General features: G+C 38.4%; 3 protein-coding genes across 11 annotated transcripts; 1 reads left to right on the top strand and 2 right to left on the bottom strand.

Moving 5' to 3' along the window:
* Positions 1-321: 321 nt before the first annotated feature.
* On the top strand, positions 322-2,535 carry LOC139962755 (uncharacterized). Its single transcript, XM_071963055.1, has 3 exons — positions 322-545; positions 998-1,216; positions 2,251-2,535. The coding sequence occupies exons 1-3, from the start codon at positions 462-464 to the stop codon at positions 2,533-2,535; spliced, it is 588 nt and encodes a 195-aa protein (XP_071819156.1). The 5' UTR covers positions 322-461.
* Positions 2,536-2,626: 91 nt separating this feature from the next.
* On the bottom strand, positions 2,627-14,055 carry LOC139962753 (uncharacterized). 4 transcript variants are annotated; one of them, XM_071963048.1, is made up of 9 exons: positions 13,823-14,055; positions 12,424-12,662; positions 8,210-8,361; positions 7,537-7,828; positions 6,966-7,141; positions 6,585-6,676; positions 4,297-4,458; positions 3,369-3,438; positions 2,627-2,828 (listed from the first exon to the last, which is right to left on the bottom strand). In XM_071963048.1, exons 2-9 carry the CDS (start codon positions 12,561-12,563, stop codon positions 2,758-2,760), a joined length of 1,155 nt encoding a protein of 384 aa, XP_071819149.1. In that variant the 5' UTR covers positions 12,564-12,662; positions 13,823-14,055; the 3' UTR covers positions 2,627-2,757. The 4 variants fall into 4 exon arrangements, with proteins under 4 accessions (XP_071819149.1, XP_071819146.1, XP_071819148.1 ...); XM_071963045.1 differs by having other exon boundaries at positions 12,424-12,643; positions 13,823-14,054; XM_071963047.1 differs by having other exon boundaries at positions 12,424-12,633; positions 13,823-14,054.
* A 2,807-nt stretch (positions 14,056-16,862) lies between these two features.
* On the bottom strand, positions 16,863-26,124 carry LOC139962754 (2-Hydroxyacid oxidase 1-like). 6 transcript variants are annotated; one of them, XM_071963049.1, is made up of 9 exons: positions 25,953-26,123; positions 24,052-24,216; positions 23,685-23,836; positions 21,429-21,717; positions 20,815-20,990; positions 20,040-20,131; positions 19,736-19,897; positions 18,646-18,715; positions 16,863-17,953 (listed from the first exon to the last, which is right to left on the bottom strand). In XM_071963049.1, the coding sequence occupies exons 2-9, from the start codon at positions 24,189-24,191 to the stop codon at positions 17,883-17,885; spliced, it is 1,152 nt and encodes a 383-aa protein (XP_071819150.1). In that variant the 5' UTR covers positions 24,192-24,216; positions 25,953-26,123; the 3' UTR covers positions 16,863-17,882. The 6 variants fall into 6 exon arrangements, 5 of the variants coding, with proteins under 5 accessions (XP_071819150.1, XP_071819151.1, XP_071819153.1 ...); XM_071963050.1 differs by lacking the exon at positions 25,953-26,123 and adding an exon at positions 25,641-25,861; XM_071963052.1 differs by lacking the exon at positions 23,685-23,836 and having other exon boundaries at positions 25,953-26,124.
* Positions 26,125-27,694: the final 1,570 nt, after the last annotated feature.

Here is a 27,694-nt window from a genome sequence, read left to right as displayed (position 1 = left end):
CAGTCCGCCCTCTAGTTCTTATATTATGCTTTATGGATTAAAGACTAAGTATAGATCGTTACGCACAATTAGGTCTGTTAAGAATTAACCATTAGTATTGGCCGTTCGTTTGCATTCACATGGTTTAACAAAGCGTTGTTTCGGTCCAATATTGTTGCACAGCAACCGCGCAACCAGTTGTCATAGTAGTCTATGTGGAATGCGCGCCCAAAACTCGCCGTCGTCTGATAACTGCGTTAGTTTATTTTGCGCGTATATCAATCATATGTTCTGTTCGCATGTAAGTCATTGATCTACATCATAAGGGCCTACAAATGATTCAAGTATTCATATTCAATAAGCGCGTCTGATGACAAGGTTTATCATGTGATGTCACAGAGAATGAAATTGAATGGAATGAATAAAGTACAGATATTTAACTTACTGTTTATGACTGGGCTGAGAGAGAACAGTTTGTTGACATGCTTAAGCAGCCTATCAGCAACATACATAAGGTAATTATGACTTCATTACGGAGCGAAAACAGGGCCGTACGACCCAAAGAGGTGAGTAACTGAGATCTTTGTGCCAGTGGAATCTATTAAAATATTAGTACAGTCACTCTGTCTTACCATGTTTATAGGACGTTTTCTAAAAGGAAACAACGTCATTCTCTGAGTGTATGTTTCATATCAGTTTCATTTTTTTTTTACTTTCTTCATCCTCCAAGGAAGTGTAACAACCATATTAGAAGACAATTATCGCAATTGACTTACGTACATGAAAAGAAAATATGTTAACACAGTTGTGGGCCTAGCCTTGTACAAATTGAGCTAAGTAAGTTTACTGACGTCGGACTTCATTTACAATTTCACCATCATAATAGATGCAAAACCTTAAGTATGGGAAAGGCACTCCAATTTATATACTGTGTTCTATACTACTCAGCCTGTGTGGGTAGAGTGTTTTCTCACGGTGTGATTTGCACGTTGTCAGAAATTGGTTCTCTCATTTACAGAGAGTTCATGTCGTGAAGAAGGAAAACGAAGACGAGGCTGATCGGTTCTCACTGAGAAGATGTCGTAATATGTCCCCAACCTACCCACCAGTCTCCACCAATACCAACATCCTCCCTCCTTACTATACTCAAACACCAGACGAACTTTTCAGTAGTATATCAGAGGACCTAACTACGATATTAGACGCTGCAGATCAGTCGTTTACAAGTGCAGAACAGGTTTGTATATATGCGACGGACGTTGCATACAAGAGTTTGCAAAGTCACTTTACAGGGAAGTTTTTCGATATTGACATAGACCTGTGTAACATGAGCATATATACTGTACCTTCACCCCTCACCACTGGTTGTTCCGTCCATTGTTTGCTACGGGCATCAGCAGAGAGAGTAGGACTGTAGGGGTGGTGGAATCGGGACATGAAATAGTAGCGACACCAAGTGGGTCACACATGAATTGAAGAACTCTATGAGATTACATTTTAATCATTCAAAGATAGAGATTCCATGTATGAACAAAGACTCTAAGCGTTCATGCATACATCAGCAAGATTTATTCAAGGTCATTGACTGAACCAATTGAAGTGTGAATAGAATTAGTTTGTAAAATTGCCAAAATCGGCAAGGAGTCACAAACAGGGTAAACCTTTATTGTTATTTCATCGCAGTATTTTATTCAATTTCATTCTCTTATTAGGATTTATGAGATTTCATATCTACATATATAGCGCGACTGGGCTTGAGTTGAAGTATCGGTAGTGTGTACACAACTTTGTACAATACTATTTAGCATAGACTTAGTCTTTCTACAAATGTTTCCCTTTTCCAAAATATTCATAATCTGATATTGACATATGTAAAATGTCAGGAATATAGCTATGCGGCAAACCCGCATGGCAATGGTGTCGGCTTCTTTGTGTATTGACCTTATTTGCATCGTGATGAGTTTGTACCTTATAAAATACATTTCGTGCCTAACAATGCGTTTACAAGTAAATAAATTACTTCATTTGGTCTGTGATACTTGTTTACACCTCACCCACCTACACCTCCCACACCCTTTTATACTCCATAGGCTCATTCAGTGTTCCACACGATATTCAATCAAATATTAGGTAAAATTGGCCCACTGCATGTGTGAATAATAAATTTCATTCAGAACATGGCGTTTAAATAGACATATGGCTGTACCATGTTATTTGGCTGTTTAAATTCACACTATCATTCATATCTTTTCCCGCCATATGCATGTATAGGCTTTAAAGGTGTTCCAGACGACATTTGATCAAATAGATCACGACAATCCGAGATGTGAAGAGATCGGAATCTACGGAGTCTTAAAGGATTTAAGAGAAGAGACCATGAAGGCAGTCTTCGATTTAGAACGAGCCCGTCTACGGGCGCAAAAGATTCAATCGGAAATGACGAAACTACGGAGGGGTCTAAGGACCTTGGGAATGTTTCGCAATCAGGGACAAAATCGTGGAGGCAATCATCCAGAGAATGACCAGTGGAGGCATCTGTATAGCTTTAATGATTGATTAGCCTCGTCGCAATTGTCTTTTGATAATATTTAAAATGTCTTTATGATGTATCATACCTAAAATGCATTAAATAGATTGTTGCAAAGCATAACTTAACTATATTTTATTTGATATTTTACACTACAAATCAAGGCAAGAGAGATAGAGAACGAGATAGAGAGCAAGTGAGGTAAAAAGAGAAACCAGGGGTGACGTCACATCTTCTTATTGTGACCTCATTCACAGTTTGGATAAAACTTGTGACTCATGCATGACCAAAGATGGAGTTATTTCAGCCACTCGATTACAACCTGTACGAAAAAATATGAAATAGGTCACTCTATTAAATACAGGTTATATGAAGGAGTGTATAACGTATATACGATAGGCTACAGGTATAGGCTAATGCTATCCAGGTATGCCTTATATACAATTTAGAATGACAACAATAGTATCGATTACTCCATGATTAAGTTACGTCGAAGTGACGGTACCTTGACTGCATTTTGGATTGGATTGGATCAGAAATGTGGAAGCAAGGACAAAGCAAAGGGAAACACTTGTGGTAGCAGAAAAGAGTTTGGGAGGGAAAGGGAGGGGGGGGGGTAGTTCGATGGTTGGTGTCAAGCCTACCACGTTTGTATAGTGTAGTGTGGATAACAAAACACTGAGTTAAACAGGCATCTGGAACATCCGGTTCACTTAATAGCATATCTAACAAATTATTTAATTCATAAATTATCATTCAGCTTACCGATTGTAATGAACAGCAAAATAAAAGCTAGTGCTTTCCAAAATAGTTGAAGTGTAATTGGTTAAAAGAGAAAGGAAAATGAAGAATAATAACTTACCACATAGAGACATCGTATTAACCAATTCATCCTCCACATGTTGCAAAACTTGTTTCACGCCACTTGTACCCTGAAACAAGATGCAACAAATAAATATTGGTCAGTGCCACGCAGTTTTTCCTTTCACTGGTCAAAAATGCTGAATTAAGACATTTTTATGGAGGGGGGGGGGGCTACTAATTTCACGTTATATCTATAGAATATAAGCGCATAGATATATTAAAAAGTACTTTAACACTGTAAGTTGATGTTAGGGAGTAACAGCGACGCACGGCATAAACGGTCATTGAGCCTCCCTCCTCCAGCGGTATAGCAAGCAATACAAAAGTAAGTTGGTGTCACCCACCGCCCCTTCCCTCATTAGACATAGTATCAATACTTGTACGCAATCGTGCTAGATATCGGATGTGATTATGAGCTAATGAGACTATGAGACTAATGGGCCATCTATTGCTCTGGCCCTTCGTGCACAGCCCGATCGATCAGTCCTCTTCCCCTTGAGTGATGTGTAAACCTTAGAAATACACCCTGCCCATCCCGCTAACCTCCAATCGATGCCAATTAACTGGGTCATTTGGCGGCTAAATGATTCGCCAGGACTTAATGCTAATTTCAGCGAGAAGAAATGTCATATCTTTGTTAGTAAACTTAGTCTTGTAGTGAGTGTGCATTGGTAGGCCTATACTCGCATCTGTTTGTTTTCGTCCCAATGGATTTCTGTTTGTAGCCTATACTGGCGCTCATGGTATTTTGGAAGTCTATATGTACAGATACCAGTGTAGGCTTACGTGTAGGCTTGTACACATCATGTTGTACTCGTACTCCTCGTGTTGTATTCGTACCATAAATCTACTTGTTTTCTTTGATCTGGTTCAAAGCGGTCTGTAACAAGACAGCAGCGAGTTGAGATTTATTTATGTAAACGTACGTCACATATAAGACCCCATATAATTGGTCGTCCGATGAAAACTGCTTTGGCGCCAATAGCGAGAGCCTTGAAAACATCTCTCCCACTTCTGACACCGCCATCCAAATAAACCTCGACATTTGACCCTGTCAGAGCGTCTACGATTTCAGGTAAAGCCTCGATCTGTATAAATCAGCGATAAAATAGAACATATCTTTACGATATATATATATATATATATATATATATATATACATATATATATATGTATATATATATATATATACATATATACATATACATACATACATATACATACATATATACATATATATATACATATATATATATATATATACATATACATATATTTATATATATATATATACATATATATATATATATATATATGTATATATACATATATATATATATATTTATATATATATATATATATATATATATATATATATATATATATATATATATATATATATATATATATATATATATATATATATATATATATATATATATATTTATATATATACTCTAAATCTAGTACATTGTTACATAACCATCATTGGGTTACACCAACCATATCAAAATGTCTACTAAAGTTAAAGAGTCTTATAAATACTTTTAGTAGAGGCCTTGGACGTACATATGTAAGATATCCCCACTATCTAGGAAAACTTCAATCCATATGCATAACCCACTTTGTACATAGTTAATGTCTCAGGGTTATTTTTTAGGCGATATTTTTGTACTATTTGCTTTTGATTTTTTCCTGTATTTTTAATGTTTCCTGTATATTAATTGTTCAATTCCTGTAAAACGCTTCGAGCAGCGTTGCTGATGAACGCGCTCTATAAGTACTATTTTTATTATTATTATTAACTGATAAACTGATGGTAGCAGAAACACTTTTAATGAAGTCATCACAGTATTATCAACTTTTTCCAAGTGCTGAGGATTGCAGGTTAATATGAGTAAGTCATACATCTTTCCAATGGGGTCCCTAGTCCCCAATTACCCGGGTCATTTTAATGAATTTAATTTTCGTATTACACATGGTCCGGTCAACTATCTTGGTATTAATTTCACGCATCACGCGGAAGATTTCTTCAAGTTAAATTACTTGCCAAAGCTATCTCGTATAAAGAATCTTATTCACCAATGGTCGAAGCGAGATTTAACTCCTATAGACAAAATTATTATTATTAAAACTTTCGCAGTGTCCCAATTGGTGTATATCCTTACAGTGTTGCCGTCTCCTCCTGTGAATTTTCTTCAAGAGATAAATAGGTTGTTTCATAAATTGATCTGGGATAATAAGCCAGACAAAATACGGAGAAGCGTTCTCTTAAATAATAAACAAGATGGTGAGCTACGTATGATTGACGTCGCCTTGTTTGCTACAAGTTTAAAAACATCTTGGGTTAAAATGTATCTAGATGATAATCATAGACCGTGGAAGGATCTGTTTGATTACTGCTTGAAGGTCCATGGCTGTAGGTTCTTGTTTAATTGTAATTTTCAGAACACAGATGTTAATGATATTTCAAATGTATTTGTAAAAGAGGTCTGTCAAGCTTGGGCTCATTATAATTACAATATTCCTGTAGGTAATTATGGCAATCAAATAATCCTAAATAATTCTTTTATCAAGATTGATAAACAGATCATTTACAATGAAAGACTTTTTAGAGCCGGTGCGTACTATGTTAGTAATTTTTTTTAATGAGGATGGTACCATACTACAGTATAGGGACTTCATGGAAAAGCACGACATTGAACATTTTTCCTATCTTAATTATTTTAGTATTGTTTCGGCAATCCCTAGGTATTGGAGAAATAATTTGGGTGATGATGCTAATTTAAATATTAATTGTCAACGTATGACAAAGTTCATATTCGCACCGAAAAGCAATAGATGTGTATACGAGAACTTAGTTAAAGATAAGGTTACTACCCCTAGGGCAAAACTAAAATGGGAAGAAAAATATCGCACAGTCGACTGGAATTGGCAACGAATATTTTCTTTAATATATACGGCTGTCAGGGATCCCAAAATTCGGTATTTTCAGTTCCGATTCTTGCATCGAATTCTTGGTGTTAATCAGTACATGCATAGAATCGGAATTGCTAACACCCCAACGTGTAGTTTTTGAAACAATTTTGATGAGACTCTGGAGCATTTATTTTGGTTTTGCAATTATGTTGATTCATTTTGGAAGGAGGTTGTTAGAAAATGGTGGAAATGTAGTTTTGAGCTTTCTCCCTAATGTTTTAATTCTTTCGTTTACCGGTGCTTGTACTCCATCCAATTGTCTTCCTCCATGCGCTGATACAATGATGCCCTGAACACCAGCAGCAACCGCCTCTCTGGCACTCTCCGCTGAAACAGAAAGGACATTTAAAAGCAAAATTGGGGAAACGTTAGGCTAAAACGGAGTTGACGTGTTTACAGTTATCAAATGTGTAAATTTCTTGGATTAATAGAAAGGCTTTGATTATTAAGACATCCGATCATTGTTTGTTTCCATATAATTTTAGTTTGATAATGTGCCTAGTTTAGCTAAATCTGTTCTACGCGGTAAGCAGTCATTTGCGTAACACACACGCGCGCACCCACACACACGCACAAGCAAAAGCCGTTTAAAATGTACATCAATTTTTAATCTCACCTGAAATTATTCCTTTCAAAATGATTGGTAAATTTGTTAATTTCCTCAGCGATGCCAGATCCTCCCATTTGGGGTATGATTCTCCAATCTGGTTACGCACGTACTGTGTTATATTAACATCCCCAGCTGCCTTAGCCCTTTCTATATCTGATGGACAACCACGTACATTAACCAGGCTACAGGAATGAAAATAACATTTTTTAGTATAATATATCTAAGAGTTCGACACTCTCCTTACTGCGACCTTATTTTGTTCTTTCTTTTTGTTGCAAATGAAGTAAAAAATTTAATTAAGCTTAAAAATCGTCTTGCTGTTAGAAACTTAAGAAAAAAAAGTGTAAATTAATAGTGCCTTTTTGTTGAAATAAAACCAAAAATTCTAATAGTGCAAGTTGTGGTACGGCACTCATGCATATAACTTACATTTCGCTGGATTGTTTTAAGGTAACTTTGTACCGCCCCCCCCCCTCCCCTGTAAATGAAAGTCATATGACCCCACTGCCCCTCGAAGTTTGCGACCCCACTGCCCCTCGAAGTTTGCGATCACCCCTGTGCCGTTTTGTCACTTTACCTCTTCATCGGGATATTCTGCTTCTCTTGTTCTTCGGACTCGTCTTCTTTAAACTCTTCATATTTCACCCTAATTTGGGAGAACCTGCCCATTACAGGAGAATCGACGGTGACTACTATCGCTTCAAAACCCTCTTTCTCAGCCCTTCTTACAATGTCAATCGTATTGCGTCTGTCTTTAAAGACATATGTTTGCATCCAGAGATGAGCGTTCGGCGCTGATTTTCTGACATCTTCGATGGTCGTCTGAGAGACTGAGCTTAGAATCATGATAGTTCCAAATCCCTCGGCCGCTTTATGTTCAGAAAGGGACAAGATGAAAAGGAAGTTAGGAAAACCTGACATTTGGGATGTACACCAAATTCCTACAGGCATACCACCCGCCCCCCCCCCCCACGCCCCCCTCCCCCCACACACACACAGACAAGCTATATGTTTTGCAACATGTGACTTCCCAACCCACCCCACCTCGTGCGCGCATATGTGTGCGCGCGTATGAGTGTATGCTAGCCTGTGTCAGGGTAAAGTTGGGTGCGACATGAGAAATTGAGGCGAGGGCATAAATCCTCAGAAGGGTGATTTTTTTCAATAAAAATCTCGTTAAATAGTTATGTTTTGGCGAATATTGATGAATGAACAGTGATTAAAACATGAAGTAAATGAATATTCATTACCTTTGGCCGTCGCTGATTCGCCATCGGGATGAGCGGAGGCTTGGATGGCCGTAGGCGCGATACCGAACGGTACTCTAATCGGATGCCCCTGAATTGACACGCCCAAGTCAGGGTTAGGATCAGATCGAAATATTCGAGGTTTCAAGCGAAATCTATAGTGAAAAGACAAAGTTTCAAACAGTAAAGATGTCTACATCTGACTTCTGGCAGTGAAATTACATGATCCTTATGGGCTGGTATGTTACATTTAACGAACATGTAGCAAACTTGAAGTGACTCTGCTGCTAGTGGTACTTGTATTCTAGTACATAATTGTACTCGTTCTCGTGTTCGTATCACAGTCATTGCAAGTGGGAATCTAGTTTCGGATACCAGTGTAAGATTAAGTACAAGATTATAAGACTATAGTGTCCTGTTCCTCGTACTCACATGCACCAACTAATGCGTATCCATCACTGACCTCTAACTGTTAGAGGTCAGTGGTATCCATGCTAGTGTATATTAAATTGTTCTTGATACCACGAGAACGAGTTCCAACTGACACAACTTTAGTCTTGGCCAAGTCGTTTGTAATAGTCTCTTTCTCGAGTGCAAACTGTACATGCCTCAGAGTCCATTTCTGCCTACCACGAATGTGCTTGCCCACTGTAAATTACATGCCCGGGATCTGTCCGATACAGATACAATCTAAAGCAGGGTTTACCTAACTTCATCCCCCAACGACCCCCCTGTGGATGTCAGAGTTGTCAACGAACCCCCAACATTTCGAGACACGATCTGAGTCATTATTATAGGCATAATAGTGCTTCGTAAAAGATCAAGTTCATAGTGCACCATAATATTGTAGAGTTTGTCGATAGGTACGACATTTGTACATTACTAAATTATATGATATATCAGATTTTAGTTCAACAAAAAGTACTCTAGTTTTGACTTTCAGAAACGTCTCATGAACCCCCTGGGATGGACTCACGCACCCCCTGGGGGTTCATGCACCCCAGTTAGGGAACCCTTGATCCAAAGCGTTGCCGCGGGCGTTCTCTGGGCAGTACAGCAAATATTTAAAGGAAAGTAGCTTTGTGAAAAAGAAAGGTACACTAGGCTGTACATACTAGGGTATCAACAAGACTGGCACAACTTTTGTCCGCCATGTAACATTGGCCATTCGTCTGAATCAAGTACTTTGAGGATTCACGCGTTTACTGATCAAAGTGTGTTCTCTTGGTGTCATAGTTAGTATACAATATACACCCTACTCATAGGAGGATTGGTCGAGGGGAGGTTGGGGTGGAATGTTGGGAAAGGCTGGCAAAAAACTAGGCTAGAAAAAGCAAATCATCTTAGCATCATCCAGAATTGGCAATTTTGTTATGTCCGAAAAAGAAATTTGATAGGGACAAGAAATGTGGAGAGGGAACCAAGAGCAGGCAGGTGTTGGGGAGTGGGGTGAAGTATTGTATGATGTCATGTATTATTTGCTTTACATTTAATCTCTTAAATAGATACAGTATACAAACGAAAATAATTTATTTGGACACTGCATGTCATGTCATAATAATCGATAGAACTGACTACATTGTTTAAGTACATACGATACAATGTAATGTTGTATATAACATATCTGTATGTATAAGCCGTGTTTGTCATTTATGGTCCCGGGCTGGTTGGTAACTGATGTAGTTAATAAGAGGGCCGAATCCATAGAGTTGCAGATCTCATCTCCTTCATGACGTAAGTGGTGTTGGGTTACGTCTGAAATCATCTGGGTTACCATCATTGTTAATAGGCTAGAATCTAGCTTTTTTAAGGTAAAGGTTAGCTTAAAGTTTAGAAGAATACGATAGCATCTAACCAAAACTGTAGTTTCATGCAAGGCATCAAGTATAGTTGGGCCAATTTCACCTCTGACCTACAATGACCTTTCAACCTAACCCTCAACATCCAAAAAGGAATATTCCAGTATTTGTCTCAACATTCACTACATTTCGTGTGGTTTAATAGCTTTTCCCTCCGCATGCATGCTAACTAGCAGAAAATGGCTAAACACCAATATCTAGGTTTTTCGACCTTTGAACTATCTTTTTTGCGGGCTCACTTACACACACACTTACACACACACACACACACCCACTCACTCCTTCACTCATATCCTCACATTGCTGATGTGGCGTTGGGTACAATATCTTATCTCCCTATACATGTAGGGAGATGATATAATAAACTGTTTAAAAAATATTGGGATAAGTTGACATGTTATCGATAAGAAACTGTTCTGTTTGATGACTGATGAACTTCGCCCGTCATGGTTTGTTTAACTCTTTGACTATAAAGGCCATCTGCGGTATAAATATTGCATAGCGTACAAACTTTAGTGAGTAGTGTGCATGCATATATATATATATATATATATATATATATATATATATATATATATATATATATATATATATATATATATATCAAATAGTTTGTTTCGGTAGTTTGAAAAGAAAGTGATAACTCGAGAGTAGATCTAATGATATGTTACGTTGTCTTTTTCGGGGTTAAAACGGACCCCGGGTCCGTCTTTCCCCGCAATTGTGGTCCGTCTTACCCACCCCATGGGGCAAGACGGTCACAGGAGGCCTTTAATTTTTTGGATATATCTCCAATTACAAGTTCATAATCATCAAACCAACTTAAGATTGCAAAACTCATGACACGGGAATTATCAGAATGCAAAAAGAGAGTCAATTAATATATTCTAACTATAGACTTTTTTGTACGTTAAAGTTAAGGGTTCCGTCTTACCCCACTTTCCCCTACTCTCCTGTGGGTGCGGCGAGGAAATGGCTGTGGGAACTGGAAAAAAAAGTAGTTTGGTGCCCTGGGGTCTTGGAGCAGCAAAATAATAATAATAATAGGTTTAGTAGTTAAAACGTTTGATTACATATGAAGCAATTTCTGCAAAAATAATTTAACCCTCTCCATGGAGAACCGGAACCATTCAGCTATAATAACCCACAGAGGCTTCCGTAGGTATATTTGCCGTTCTCGACAACAAATTGACCGCGACTACTGGTTAATTTGGCATTCCCCTCGCTAGATGATGTTCCACATTTGGGGAATTGAACCTAATGTTATAAATTTGCGTTGCATCAAGAATAAAGCCTAGCATGCATCACCTACGGAAATGTTAACACTGAAATTCACATGTTCTCTGAAACTATATGAGAATCCTCTATTAGTTTAGACTACCAATACATAGCATACATTGTCTGATAAACAAATACCTTTGAAATATGAAAGATTACGCTCTTCTTTAGAGTGAATACGAACAATATTTCAGACTATGGAAGCCTTTAAGTGTCATGAGCAAATAAAAGCAATTACACACTCAAATGAACTACACCAGAAGTGGACATGAACAGTAAATGACTAATACGTGGGTGTGGGGAGGGGGGCTGGGCACCCAAGAATGTGACTGCCCACAACCCCCGCAAGTGGTCAGAATTCCGTTTTAGAAAATATGTACTGCTTGCCCCTTGGAAATGCTGTGGGGCCCCTTCAACAGAAATCCAGCTACGCCATGTGTCGTAGCCCAAGAAAAACAAAAGGGGTGGGTGCATGGTTCTAGTGGCACTTCTTTAAGATATTCAGCAACAATTGAACGAGGGGATATTCGTGTCTTGTAACTTTTGAAATACTTTGAAATACATGGTGGTTTGCACAAATGGGGGGGGGGACACATGAGTCTATACCAGGGGTGGGAACCTTTTTGGGTGAATGGGCCAGATATAAGGAGTGAAAAATTGACTGCACCTAACCAATTGACGCACCTAACCAACGACCTGCTGTTGATTTCAAACCTTTCAAGCAATAGGTGTGTGTACTTAATCTGTATTCACAAAAACATAATGCAAATACAGTACAGTTGATAATTAATGGGGATAATAAGCCTATACCTGACAGCATCATTAGTGCCGATAAATTCTAAGCAGCTAGCTCGTTCTTTGTGATGATGTAAAATAGATTTATTTTTTAAATTTTTCTTGAGACATCACACGGGCCGCAATCAAAAATCACTGGCGGGCCGCATATGGCCCCTCGGGCGGTAGTTTGCCCACCCCTGGTCTAGACCAATCCCCATCTCTTCCGGTGCCCCAGTCTCACTGTCATCGTGAGGATGTTACTCGTTGTTTCATAATTAACACATAAATATATGACCTACATACCTCTTAAAGGCGGCTTTACTGTCCTCGAGAGTTTGATCATCTCCAGCACCAGTTGAAAAATAATTAAATAGCACACGATGCGTTTTCTTTCTTGCGAGAATCTTGAATTCGTCAAGACTCTTGATGTCCGTATGAGACATGACGTCACTCGATGTTTAGTAGACTACACAGAAACGCAACTTCACGGGGTTGCTAACGAGTCGCAGTCTCCTGTGAAAATCTCAAATTAAACGAGAGACCTTAGGGTTGAAGTTTGATAGTGATTCTACCTATACATCACACGAAACGGAGGGATTACATATTCTTTCTCTAGGTGATATGAACAGAGATTACGAAAGAATCGATAAGACTATCATTAGCATGACAATAAACGACTTGTGATCTTTTCCGACGGATAAAGCACAATACTACGGGTGCATAGCATTCAAATGCCAACGCTCTACGTGTACCGCCAGAAGGGAAAGGATTGTCTGAGACGTCCCTCACCTCGAGATCCAACTGTACAATGAAGCGGTCAGACTGTTACTCCAGGGAGTTGTTATTCAAATAAGCACACAACCCTGATCTCGCAGTCATCTCCCTACAACCTAGCACCCCTCCCCCCCCCCCCCACGCACAATCCCAGGAGAGGAAACGAGTACAATGGACATTTCTTTGTAACTTTAAACAACTCCCTGGTTACTCGGGCCATGTGATATTGAAGTGTAGTGTGAAATATAGTAGAATACCGAATCAGACAAAAAGGCTTAGCCCATTAAAATGTTCAGTGAGTTAAAAGTCTTTTCGAATGTATAAGCATAACTTGCAACCGTGTAGATTTATTATCTGACAATACTATCTGGTTTACAAAAGGCAACATTTGAAAGCAAAACAAAACGTGCAAAGATTGCGACGAAAACAGGCTATAGCTCCTCCCCCCCCCCCCCCCTCTCCATCTCGAAGAAATGTTGCATGAGCTATACCTTTGATTCTTGACCGGCTTGTCAGTGGAGTAGCCTGCAGCTTGTGGTATTTATTTGTATTGTCCCAAGATTATCCACGGTATACAACTCTTGCCACTGAGATCGAGAGATACCCAGTTTGATGTACAGGCATGCATAGACCTATACAGTTCCATTAGTTAGCGTTTATATCGAGAGAATTGTTTGATATCTATATTAAACTATGGTTTACTCTTTATCACTATGACTGTTGTTGACTGAATATCGCAAGAAGAATATAAGAACGAGTAAATGGCGATTACCATACACTATAATGTTATATCATATAATTAGACACTCATTGCTGCTGTATCATATCATGTATATGCACATAACCAACGATACTCCACTGGCCTGTAAATTATAGGAATTAATCTACTGGTATAGAAATATTAGAAATTATACATAGGCTTACTCACTTGAATAAAACTGTATGAGTGCTTGCTCAGCCCAAGCGTACTGTCATGAGCTTTGTTGTAACGCTACTTCTGCCATATATCGAGCGTGATTATTGTTATCGTGCCTACAATGTTGCTTCCGGTTAAATGGATTGCATCATAATAAAACTCAGTTTACTGTACAAGTTAATGTTTGTTTGAACAAAATATCGTGCAGTGAATTGGTACGTGGCTTTAATATTACATAAACACAAGTATACACGTACTACCAGTCTCTATATGGTTTAGCTATACGAAGTGATTATTCGCAGGGCAGCCCGGCGAATAACGTACACAGACACCTTATTCGCAGGGCTGTGACGATTTTGAAAATAGGTTTATTATTAGGTTTTGCTATTGATACCAGTCAGTTTAGGGGCCTTGAAAAAGCCAACCTATTGGGCCCAAATAGTCTTAGCCACTTCATAAGCTAATTTTTGGAGCCCCAGCAGTTCAAGTTTAAAAGCTTATTTTAAGGGAGCTTATCTTGGGATTCCCCAAAAGCCGATATTGCCTGAAAGCCAATATGGTTAAAGGTGTGACACCCCTCCCCTCCCACACCTTTACATGCAAATGAGCAGTCACTCTGCAAAAACAAAGGTGAAAATGATCGAGGGATGACATTTTTATGTTGGCGGTACTAATGCTAGACTGGTTCAATCTTAAGGCCCTAGGCTCCCGGGCCAAAACCAATCCTTACAGCATTAAGATAGGAATCCCAAAGGCCAATAAATTCCTCAAAATATAGAGGCTCCCAATTAAGACTCTCAAAAAGATAGCTGGTGCCCAAAAGCAAACTCGAATAGCCCCAAAAATTACTGAGCCCGATAACCCAGTCTAAGGCTGCCCTGTGAATAAGGTGTATGTGTCTGGCTATTCGCAGGGCAGCCCTGCAAATAAGATGCTTGTGTCTGGCTATTCACAGGGCTGCCCTGTGAATAAGGTGTATGTGTCTGGCTATTCGCAGGGCTGCCCTGCGAATAAGTCCCACCTTAGCTATAACCTAAGGTCAAATAATTCAACAGACTGTACAGTGTATACTAATAAGATTTTGCATATATAGAGAGTATATCCCAATGCAACCATGCGGGTGGTGCGATTCAATACCGTGGCCTCAACAGGCCATTTCAGACGTTAGTTCTTACTGTGAACGATATAGATTCACTTACCTACGATCCTGCACAGGTGTAGGGGGTGTAAGAAGGGGAGGGGGTCATTTGTGTTGGTTGCAAAAGTTGAATGGGGAGGGGGTGGGAGGATTGAAACGACTCTGCACTATAATCAAATTAAATGAAGATAAGCCGTGTACTCCGGTATGTAAAATACTAATATAGGTCACAAATTGTTACGAATTTCGACAATTTCCAAAACTGTCCGTTTATTTTTTAACGATGCCTTTTTATACTTGGCCATACGGTGTACAGGCCACCACGTTGTCACGGTGACCGAACACATTCCGAAATGTGTCGGCATAGGAAAATATGATACGTACATCCAAGACTCTTGCTTCACCACGTGATGACATTGCATTAACAACGATGCCGATGTAACGGCCAATTGAACTTAAAAGATATACAAATGATTAAAGCTATAGACCGATCCATCCGAAAGTAAACGTCATTTCAATGTGATCAGGGGGTAGGAGCCGGGGGCACTTGCCCCCCCCCCACTTTTTCCAAAACAGCAAATGTGCCCTACTACACAAATGTGCCCCTTTGATGAAGAACTGTCTTTTGGATATCTTAAGCCTTTGTTAATTTTAATATTTTATATGAATTTTTTTTTTTTAGTCTGTACATGCTTTTTTTTAAATGGCATCCCATATCTTATTGTAGCATGGTTAACAATAAATAATCTCAATAAATAGTATTGATAGCAATTAGCATACTAACACATCATATCTATTTTAGTGATATGGCTGGTGTGTAACGGTTTATAGGATAACGAGTGTGGTTGTGGAATGAGAAAGTGCCCCTATGATGTTGTTGCCCCCCCCCCCCACACTTTTTGGAAGCATCATACCGCCTGAATGTGACACATTATGTCAGTCCATTTTAGTGACTTCTTGACGAATGGCAGTTTTGTGTGGAGGTCAAAGGTCATACGAGTTCAACATTGAATGAACAATGAATTTCCCATACAATTTGAGAAAAAAGATGAAAGGTATAGACCTAGCCTAAAGACTTTGGCTTTTTAGAGGACTTCCCTCCACATGTATTATTTATTATCTGTGGAAAATCAAATAAATCAAATCAAATCAAAAATATTTACCTCGTTCGAATATTTTGTGAAGTAAATACTACAAATGTTTGTTTTCCCAAGAGGGGAGGGTCACGTGAAGGGAAAGAAGCTAGCCGTGACAGGACATATATCAGGACAAAGGGCCGGTTCGATTCCCCGCCGACAGCAATGTGTGTCGTCTGGCAAGGGTGTTGTGCAATAACAACTTCCCGACATGGACGTTAAATGGATGTGTGCCGAGAGATTGGCTTCGGTCAGCTTGCGAGTCTAAAAAAGCCTCCATGGCTTCTTTCGCGAGTTCCTGCTTGCGGGAAGATCATATATACATACATACATACATACATACATACATACATACATACATACATACATACATACATACATACATACATACATACATACATACATACATACATACATACATACACGCATACATACATACATACATACATACATACATACATACATACATACATACATACATACATACATACATACATACATACATACATACATACATACATACATACATACATACATACATACATACATACATACATACATACATACATACATACATACATACATACATACATACATACATGCATGCATGCATGCATGCATGCATGCATGCATGCATGCATACATACATACATACATACATACATACATACATACATACATACATACATACATACATACATACATACATACATACATACATACATACATACATACATACATACATACATACATACATACATACATACATACATACATACAAAACTGTCACATATTTACGTTTATGTGTATTCCTTGATTCGCAAAAAGTCATGTTCCCAGTAGGATTATACGCTAGAGTATAAACTAACACAGATAAACATATGATATCATGCAACCTCACCTGAACAATCACAGATAAACCTGGACTCATACAGATAAACCTGGACTAATACACATACACTTATAGTATAACAGATGAACTCCCATGGCCTATCACAGATATACCTGTCATATCACAGATAAACATGGACTGCCACATATCATAAACCTGGACTAGTACAGATAAACATACGGTATAACAGATCACACCACATGGCCTATCACAGATATACCTGTCATATCACAGATAAACATGGACTGTCACATATCATAAACCTGGACTAGTACAGATAAACATACGGTATAACAGATCGAACCACATGGCCTATCACAGATAAACCTGTCATATCCCAGATAAACCTTTGACTGTCACAAATCATGAACCTGGACTAGTACAGATAAACATACGGTATAACAGATCAAACCACATGGCCTATCACAGATAAACCTGTTATATCACAGATAAACATGGACTGTCACATATCATAAACCTGGACTAGTACAGATAAACTTACGGTATACCAGATCAAACCACATGGACTATCACAGATAAATCTGGATTATCACAGATAAACCTGGACTTTCACAGATACACATAGAGTTTTAACAGTTGCAAGTACTTTAAACCTGCTATCCTCACAGATAAATCTACTCGTTCATAGTTAAATCTTGACTGCCACAGATGAACCTGCTGCCTTCCAGCTGGACCTGTTCTACCGGTCACAGATTGCTCTGGGTTCTGTATCATCTGCATGCATTGTTGTAATTATCACACAAAACTGATCTTTTACAATATATATCAAATACTACGAAAGAGACGAGTATAGAACATTAATTAGTCTTGTAACACACGCACGTCATGTTCTTTCATGCTGGAATTCTGGTCCTGCAGTTTTTTTTTCGCTGAAGGTGTGTCACTTTACAATTTGCTGATCAACTTTGACTCATGTGCGACTAATTGCCGTGTTACCTCACTCATTTTGTTGCAACCTGTGGACAAAATGAAAATAATGTGATCATTATACATGTTTATATTTACGTCTTTTCTTAGGACACCATCTGGTTTCATCGTTTCAACAAGACCTCTATCTGTATAGAGGTTTACACCTGCCGTCGACAATGTGATTCACATGTTCAATGCCTCCCTAACCGATCTTGCAATGTTTCTCCTTTAGTCTAGTTTGTCCCTCACATGGTCTCATATCATCAACATATTTGACATGACTTTGCACAGTCGCACGCACATTAGGTTACCTTGCCCTTGACATGCAACCCCGTGTTGCCACAAGTGCCCCTCACACAAAATGGTGACCACGACATCACCAGATCATTATGACGCGAGGTACCGCACGATTTAATACCTGCACCCATCCTGCATCTCCACAACATAAATCCATAATCCTAATCCGACATCTCTCATTGGCACCAACTAACCCACCACCCCATTCCATCATTTCTTGCGCTCTTCAAATGGTCGCCAAGATTTAATACTAATATTCACTTAAGATCTCCATTTTTCATATTACACAGAAACTTAAAGAAACAATGTTTTTTTTTCGTAAATTATTTGATTACAATCTTTCATGACTATAATTACCCTACGCTTTGAGTAACAGAATATAAGAAAACATTGATCACGTGCTTATTTGCACCTATGCAACCGGTTGATGCCTTTGACCTACCACATAGAGACATAGTATTGCTCAGTTCCTTCTCAACCAACTGTAAAACGTCCCTCACCCCCGTCGCACCCTGAAATGGAAATTAAACATGAAATTAAAACCAAAATAGGAATGCTTAGGCCTTTATATACTACCATCGAATTAAACATAATTAGTAAATATGATTAGTCTCCTGCTTTGTTCCATTGATTCATAAATGTGGTCTCATTTCGTGCTCTTTTGAAATGTGGTTTATTCAGATTCGAGTTGGGAGTTTATTGGCTAGCACCTCGCTAACCAAACAAAATGGTATATAAAGCTGAGTATAACACAATCACAATGTTCATCCAACTGATTGTCATTTACAGCCCTCCCTTTTGATGGAGAAAAAAGTGAAAAATCCGGAGACAAACTTTAAAACCACAACCAACCCCCTCCTCCCTCAAACACAGATATATTTGTAAAAGTTTTTTTTTAGTAATAAAAGATGACCCTTTTCCATTTTCTACTTTAAAAGTGTCATTTTGTTGTGTTTTATGTCACTAAATAATCCCCGTTTAGTTATTTGAAGAAAACAAGCACACCTTTGTTACAAAATGAATACTTGTGCAATTTAAAGGGCCGCTGTGTTGAAAACTTTCAAATACAGGAATTTGTGGTACGATATCTATACGGATGTTTAAATCTGTCCGGACGTTTTGAAGTGAGTTTGTGGTTTACCCCTCACATCAAAGTCACATGTCTCACTAACCCCACGAAAGATTTTTTCCTCCCTAAGTTTGCTTTATCGTTGTCCAATCTCTACAACCCACCTTACAGTGCAACAATTGGCTCTGAAGATATTTCTAAACCGATAAATGATTTGAAACCAAACTCTTCTACCACTTCACAAAACGGAAAGGAAATATAACACATATGAGTTCGTTCACCAGCCTCTGCATGATAACAGTTCCGAACACTCAGATGTCCCCTCAGGAGCTGGCAAAACCTCTGCTTCGAACATCATAACCTCTAAAAGGACAACAGGTTTTAATATCCATTAGGAAATCTATTTTCAGATGAATCACTTAAACTAAAGCAAAATCTTACAAACTTTCAAAATATTTCTTACGTCATGTATAAGCCCCCATATAATTGGTCGTCCCATGAATACTGCTTTGGCGCCAAGAGCGATTGCTTTGAAAACGTCACGTCCACTTCTAATACCGCCATCCATGTACACTTCGACCTTTGAACCGCGGACGGCGTCTAATATTGCTGGTAAGGCCTCGATCTGTAACAGTTGCATCATATGAATAATTTGTTAGCACATTTATATGATACTGAGTAATGAGAATGAATTTCTAATTCGGGAGTGGCGACGCTACTACAGGCGGCAATTCCAACGCCACTAAACATTGGTCTGACTGACTTACCGGTGCTTGTAATCCATCCAATTGTCTTCCTCCGTGAGCTGATACAATGATACCCTGAACACCAGCAGCAACCGCCTCCCTGGCACTCTCCGCTGATGAAGACATGAAGTAAAATATGAATATCTGGTTTGAATGCAATTCGCCGAAATTAGCTTAACATCATATAATATGAGTACGATTCTGCAATTTTGCGTACTGACTTAAAATAAGCCAACAACTCGTAATGGCTATCTTTCTACATAATCACAACTAAGCCTCACTTCAATTATATATATATATTTATTTGCCTTTGTCGTTTACCTCCATTTCATAAACATAAAGTATGTTCAAAGTATCTCTTTCGAGACCCGGCTTTAGGATCAAAAAGGCAAATGAATATATACATTTGAAATCGTAATGAGTTGGAAAATCAAGAACAGTGAAAAAACTTCCAGCCTCCACCGGGACTCGAGCCCGGGCCTCCCGCTCTGTACGAGGACACCCTAACCACTAGGCCATGAACGCTGACTGTATGTCCAGAGGTTCGAAACCGGTAAGGAAGGTCGTAATTCCACTGTAGGCGTTTGTCACCTATATTATATATATATATATATATATATATATATATATATATATATATATATATATATATATATATATATATATATATATATATATGTATATATATATATATATAATCATTACGATTTTCATTTATATATATATATACAACAGTTTTGAAAGTAAATCAAAAGAACAAGAAATATTCGCAATTTGTGAACGAACGTTTGAAAACCTGTTATAATTCCTTTCAAAATGATTGGTAGGTGAGTGATAGTTTTCAGCCAAGCTACATCCTTCCACTTGGGCTGTGATTGGTCAATTTGGTCACGTGAATACTGAAGGAGGCCTTCATCACCACTAGCCTTAGCTTTGGCAACATCAGGTGTTGAAATGTTTAAATTCGCAAGGCTGTGCAAAAACAAAATTCGAGATGGAACATTGAACACAGAGAAAAATATTAGCCTATATACTGCCATATTTTCCTATTACAACATCCAAGTTGTGACATATGTATCAGTCTATGCATATTCATTTGGAAACACAGAATGAAGACTTATAGGTTTAGAGTCGATATTTCGAATCTAACGAATCTCCGTTATGCCTTTCTCAATGTCTACACTCTAATTTTCTCACACTCTTCGGAAGGGCTGAAATCTGTGGAACCAAAATAGTATCTCATCATGATAAGGCGATTGGAGTGAACATTTAAGCACATGTAGATTACAAGATATAAGATATTTTTCTTCTTAAAAAATAGCTTTCGGATTAATATTTTGTGAAGTACTTTGAAGACGACCTCGTCGACTCTTCTGAGTTAGCCTTTGACAAACACCTGTATATGTTTACCCTTTTAATTGAAGAGGTGATTCCCTCATTTTCGCCTCTTCCGATACGATGTAGTCTTCATAATGGCTTGCCCGACTGAACAATCCTAGGACAGGAGAATCGACGGTGACTACTATCGCTTTAAAGCCCTGTCTCTCAGCACGTCTGACTATGTCCAATGTGTGCCGTCTGTCTTTAAAGAAATATGTTTGCATCCATAAAAGAGCATTCGGGGCTGCTCTTCTAACGTCTTCAATGGTCGTCTGAGACATGGAGCTTTGTATCATAATAGTTCCGAATCCCTGGGCAGCTTTAGAAGAAAAAGAAAGAAAGAAAGATAAAAAGAATATGATCGTTATGCTCCTCGTTAACTTCATCATCGTCATTCTCCACTACAAAGTAACTCTGATCATGCGCATATATAAATATGTTACTTCAGAGGCATTTTCGACCTTTGCACTAACCAGGAAGGACACACACGATAAAACAAAATTTAAAAAAAAAATGTTAGAGAGAAGTTGGGCGCAGGGAGAAAAATTGAGGAGAGGGAATAGATCTTCACGAGGATGTTTTTTAAAAAATAAATAAATATGGGCGTTATACCGGTTTGTGTTGGCAAAACTTAATGATTAAATTGAAGTAATTTGATTTATACCATTTACATATATGAACCATCATTAAGTGGCTCTTTTCTGAAGGTTTGTCGTCACTGAATAAGCTCTCTATATTCCAATAGTAGATTTAGAATAATAAACAACGGGTATTCCGGTAGTGATTTCAATATCACGATGGGGTGGGGTGGGGGTGTAGAGGTGGGGGTGTGGGGGGAACGTCAGGGTTCTTCTCCCAGTCCGTATCTTTTTATTTATTAATATATATTTTTTAATTATAATTAATCAGTGCCATCTCATTAAAAGCATTTCAGTGTTATAGATAACCAGATACAGACTGCCCCCCAAATTTCCAGAGGACAAGAAATTCGGGCAAAAGTCCTGAAAAATTCGGGCAGCCTAAGGGGAGAAAAAATATATATATATATATAAATATGCAGTAGCTTGCCCGAATCTTTTCAAATTTTTGCCCGACAATTCCGTGGAGAGCGTTTCGTGTTATTTGTTTTGTGACATTAATATTAATATAGGCCTAAGGATTTTCTTTATTTAGCATCATGATGCCCGAATATTTCCGTGTAACACCACCGTAAGCGCAGCTCATCTGGCAAGGCCTCTCAGAAGTGCCATTTCCGGCAATCTGAGAGGCATTTTTTACCCAAAAAAATTCTTGTACGCTACGCGCCAACCGATGGTCGCGCTCCGCTTAGATAGTGTCACAGGAACTTTCGGGCACAAAAGTTTCTGCCCCCCCCCAAACTGAAATGGTCCCGTACGCCTATGATAATATATAATATCCATAACTATCCTTTTATCTGTATTTATGGACAAATTGCCGGCTATTCCTATAGGGAATGGAAAGCATGCATTACTGAAGCTGAAATCTGGTTTGCCAAGTATGATATATTTCAAACATATACATGCCACACCCATCTTTCTCAATATATTTATAAGAGTTTAAGGGGTCTTATACATACTCCTCTAGATGCCATTGAGAAATATAATCAGGTTCTAGATTTTCATATTAATGAACAAGATTGGAAAAACATTTTTCAGTCACCATCAGTTTCAGTAAAAGATAGTCAAATATAGTACTTTCAGTTTGGTTTAATTCACTGCATTTTTTGGCACAAATAGTTTTGTTGCTCGTATTAAGAAGAGCGATAATGCGTTTATGTTCCGTTTGTAATTTGCATGATGGAACAATAACTCATTTTGGTTTGGGAATGCGAACTCAGCGCTATAGTTCATTTTGGCTGTCGAACAGACGATGTTTGGTCTTCAATTTCTTTCCTCCAAAAGATCAACTTTTTGATCCTCCACCTGAAATATTACATATAAAATAAAACTTAGAGAAGCGGCTTTAATATGCAACGAGTTTTTGCACAAGTTCAAATTTCTTTTACAAGTGGAAAATAAATTTCCTCTAACTTGCATAGTATGAGTGTATAATATAAGTTCTTGCTTGTTCTTATTCAACAAAGGCTTTTCATTTGAGTTTTACTTTCCTGCTTGCAAGTTTGAAAAGACTTCACTTAGATGTACAAAATGATATGCAAAGATGATTTCAAGAAAGATAGTAAATAAAATTCACGGTATACCGGGCTCTTTGGCGAATATTAATGATTGAAATGTTTCAAACGTGAAGTACTTGCATGTTCATTACCTTTGGCAGTAGCTGATTCACCATCGGGATGAGCGGTGGCGTGGGCGGCTGTAGGGGCGATACCGAACGGTACCCTGATTCGATGTCCCTGGATGGACACACTCAGGTCAGGGTTAAGGTCAGATCGAAATATTCGCGGTTGCAAACGAAATCTACCAAAACGAATATATATATATATATATATATATATATATATATATATATATATATATATATATATATATATATATATATATATATATATATACATATATATATATGTATATGCGTGTGTCTGATATGATATGATATGTAGGTATATTCTTTTCCACATTGAAATTTACTTCTAAAGAATTACAATGTTTGTAAGTTGGTTACGATTAAGTACCTCTTAAAGGCAGCCACACTATCCTCCAGAGTTTGTTCAACACCGGCGCCGGTTGCGTAATAATTGAAAATCTCCTTGTGTGCTTTCTGCAAAGCACGATCCCGGATATCATAGAGGTTTGTGATTTCCGGATCTGGCATGATGCTAATCGTGAATTAAAGCCGACTGAAAAATAAGAACCATTTTAAAAGAAAAGAAAATCGATAATTTCTCGTTTTCCATGAACAACATTTTTGTATATGTGTGCACACATAATACGATCATTTTACGTCTTTGCAAAGGCCATGGGGGCAGATCCTGGTGGGGACAGCGGGACGCGTCCCCACCAACTTTTTCAGTGGTGGGGACATGATATACCGTGTCCCCATCCAATTTGTCTTGACCAAACGCTGCATTTCAAATTCCCCTGTATTGCACTTTGGCGCAGTTTGATCCAGCATTTTGAAAATGACATGCACCATTTCACATTTTAATATAGGCCTATTTATCCACAGTTGTTAAATATTGGACGGAAATCGCATTTGCGGCAGTCTATAATCGTTTCCTGGGAGAGGACCCCAGACCCATCGTATACAAAATTCTACTTGGATTATTTGCCCCATGATTTTTTTTCTGCAGACGCTCATGCATTTCCCCCAAACTAAATTTCTAAGCCATGAGATCTAAAATTTTAGGAGGTTTAGGAGCATCATTGGGTCTGTGAAGTGTTATTTCCGGCGATCTGATGGGAGGTATATTGCCAACAAATTTCTTGTACGCTACGCGCGAACCCATGGTCGCGCTCCGCTTAGATAGTATCAGAGAACATACCGCGTCACCACCATTATCCAAGACTGATCTACGCCCATGGCAATGGCGCAGATAATCAGGGAGGGTTGAGAAACGTTGTTATTCTCCTTTCCAATTACGCCCACCATCCTCAGTCCAACCAAACAAGAAATCAAGTGTAGCCTTCTTGAAGTAACATCTGTCATCCCACCCCTCGCTATGATAGAAAGAAGCTACAGGTTAGATAAGAGGCAAGGAACTAGAATGATATTCCTGTATGGGGATTAAAGGCATTGAAGACTCGCTCCACACCGCGTGCAGCCATCCGAAAAAGTTAACTTTCTGTTGCTTGCAAGTGAAGTTTTCTTCGTGTCACTACAAAATGCAGACAGTAATGAAACATATACCTTGTTATCATTAGCTGGACCTGAGATGTCCATCGCTGTATCGTTTTTAAACTGTGCTGTGGGTATTGACCGCAGCTATATACATACTGACTGTACACTAGTGTCTAATTACCGACGGTAGCAAGCTGTGTGTGTATTTTCTGGGATCGATGGTTGTGTCTAACACTTCTGTTACACCTCATTCGAAACTAGGTCAGATTAACGGCATTAGACGTTTCTTTTGCGCGAGTCTTCACACCCTTTAATGGTGGAGGGGGGGGGGGAGTTGTACACCCTCCACTCCCTTATATCCACGCCTTAACATTGTGGACGATCGCCGTTATAAAAGATATGTAGGCTAAACATGCCGCTTCATTGCCAGATTAATAAAGAAATTCCTTTACAATTAAACAGTGGTTCATTCATGATACCTACATGCATGGTCGCATGGACGTTGTAAGGGATCCAGCATAATAACCTGTTAACACCAACACTGCCCCTCGTATACACCTTTAATAACTCCATTTACGTGCTATACACTTTTTCATAACACGATTGGGATGATTCTCTCTTGCTTATTGTATGCTGGTAGTCTTTGTGACAACTTGACAATCAGCATGCATTTTGTATATAGAAGCTATTAATATGATACTGTATAACTTCATGCCAAATTCCGTTTAAAAACCGCAAAACAAACAAAGTAGTTTTACTGGACCAAAAGTGTGCAAGTTAAAGATAATTGCTTACCGTTGAACATATACCAGCATACAGAATCACAGCAACAGAATCCCGCGTCACAAATTACCAACAAATCAGTAAATAACCGTTCTAATGTATGTGTATATCTGTGTTGTAGATCCCAGAGAGCAACAAGAACACCTGTGCTTCTATACAAACACTTGTCATTATAATGCGTGGTTGAGGTCAAACTTAAAGTTGTTCATATTCAATGGAGGGTCTTTGTTACGGAAGCCTAAAAGTGCCACCAACATAAGAAAAACTTTGCCCCATTAGTTGACATTTTTCAGTAAATTGTTTAGATAACAACACTACATCTTATCAAAAATCAGAAAAATGTTCGATTGCTCAGTTGCTTTAATTGAGCAATTGAACAATTTTCTGCAAAATGTTTATTTGACAACTTATCGTATCTCGTCAATTCAACATTTTTTTGCAAAATGTTTAATTGTTCACTTCATTCCAACTGAGCAACTGAACAATTTTCTGCAAACTGTTTAAATGCCGCCACAATTCTTTGCAAAGCTGATCATGGATTTTTTCCTGCGTAACCAACCTGTGAATTTGAGATTGCTATGTAAGAGTGTATGTTCAGCTGGCATTCACCAGCCAGCCATGTAGATGACGGAGCGGGCTTAATAAACCCAATGCAAATTTCACCACAATGCTTAGATTATGTTCCTCTTTAATATTTCAAAGATAAATTTTGACCTGGACTTTTCTTGTAAGGCATTACCAGGATTAAAAATATCATTGAAAACACGTGGAAGAGCACCGTTCACATGCTTATAGATAGGGGAATACAACATGAAAACATGGATATCGCCGACCTTCAGGATACCAAGGTTTCTGTGCAGAGTGTTGGTGGGATATGAACGATGGTTGAACGTAGCAGTTTCTAAAATTCTATTTTGGCGGACTTGTAAAGCGTTAAGTACGGAAGCTTTAACCATGCCATAAATTTCCACACCGTATTAGTAATCTTTGAATAAACAAGTGAATAATACAGCTGCATAGCTACAGCGGGAGTTGATTCTGTAGGCTGTCTAGACAATATAAAAGATATGGACAACAAATGAACTGACAAGATAAGATAAGATTAACTTTTACAAACCATACAAAGGGTAATTGAATGCTCGCATAAAACAGTAAACAGTTAACTAAAAAGAACTAGAATGCACAATGCATTGAGGTTTCGATGACTTCTATGCACTAGACTTCTGCTTGTTAGTATAACCAGAACTAGCTGTTACAATGACATTATGGCATGATAAACACAGGTCAGTCTACTGTGCGTGGTTATACACACCTCCATCCAAAGCAATAGGGGTATTGTACTCAATGCTATGAATCCACACACCAAGTATAAGAGGTATCCACGATTTCCATCGTAGATAGTGTAACGTTGACCAGTGTCTCCCGAAGTCCAGCTGCTTGAACTAATAAAAATCTTTAACACATATCAAGACAAAAATCAGAGAAGAGGTTGATGACTGGTTGATCTATTATTTATTGATTTATTAAGTCGATCTTTGATTCACTGGCATATGAATTACCACAAATTACGGCATTGACAGACCTTACAGAGACTTTGATAAACAGTTAATAGAAATGGTACAGGAATTGTCTGCACACGTAAGCGGTAACACAGTTACGCACTTAGGAAGTTACGCAATTACGCAGTTACGCACTTATGTACTTACGCAGTTAGGTAGCTACGCAGTTACGCACTTACGCAGTTACGAACTTAC

This window comes from Apostichopus japonicus, chromosome 21, assembly GCF_037975245.1.
Source record: "Apostichopus japonicus isolate 1M-3 chromosome 21, ASM3797524v1, whole genome shotgun sequence".
Taxonomy (NCBI): domain Eukaryota; kingdom Metazoa; phylum Echinodermata; class Holothuroidea; order Aspidochirotida; family Stichopodidae; genus Apostichopus; species Apostichopus japonicus.
Note: the sequence above shows the minus strand (reverse complement) of the source record. Positions and strands in the feature narration are given on the sequence as shown.

Bases quoted from the DNA above. Each gene is read 5' to 3' on its own strand.
- LOC139962754 (XM_071963049.1), bottom strand. From the start codon at position 24,191: ATGCCAGATCCGGAAATCACAAACCTCTATGATATCCGGGATCGTGCT. The intron at 21,718-23,684 runs GTAATGAACATG...TTTCTTCTAAAG, and splicing joins TGAATCAGCTACTGCCAAAG to CTGCCCAGGGATTCGGAACT. The intron at 17,954-18,645 runs GTAGGTCAAAGG...TTTTGTCCACAG, and splicing joins CAATACTATGTCTCTATGTG to GTTGCAACAAAATGAGTGAG.
- LOC139962755 (XM_071963055.1), top strand. From the start codon at position 462: ATGCTTAAGCAGCCTATCAGCAACATACATAAGGTAATTATGACTTCA. The intron at 546-997 runs GTGAGTAACTGA...TCTCATTTACAG, and splicing joins GGGCCGTACGACCCAAAGAG to AGAGTTCATGTCGTGAAGAA. The intron at 1,217-2,250 runs GTTTGTATATAT...ATGCATGTATAG, and splicing joins CGTTTACAAGTGCAGAACAG to GCTTTAAAGGTGTTCCAGAC.
- LOC139962753 (XM_071963048.1), bottom strand. From the start codon at position 12,563: ATGTCTCATACGGACATCAAGAGTCTTGACGAATTCAAGATTCTCGCA. The intron at 8,362-12,423 runs GTATGTAGGTCA...TTTTCACTATAG, and splicing joins AGTAAAGCCGCCTTTAAGAG to ATTTCGCTTGAAACCTCGAA. The intron at 4,459-6,584 runs GTAAACGAAAGA...TGATTTATACAG, and splicing joins TGGATGGAGTACAAGCACCG to ATCGAGGCTTTACCTGAAAT.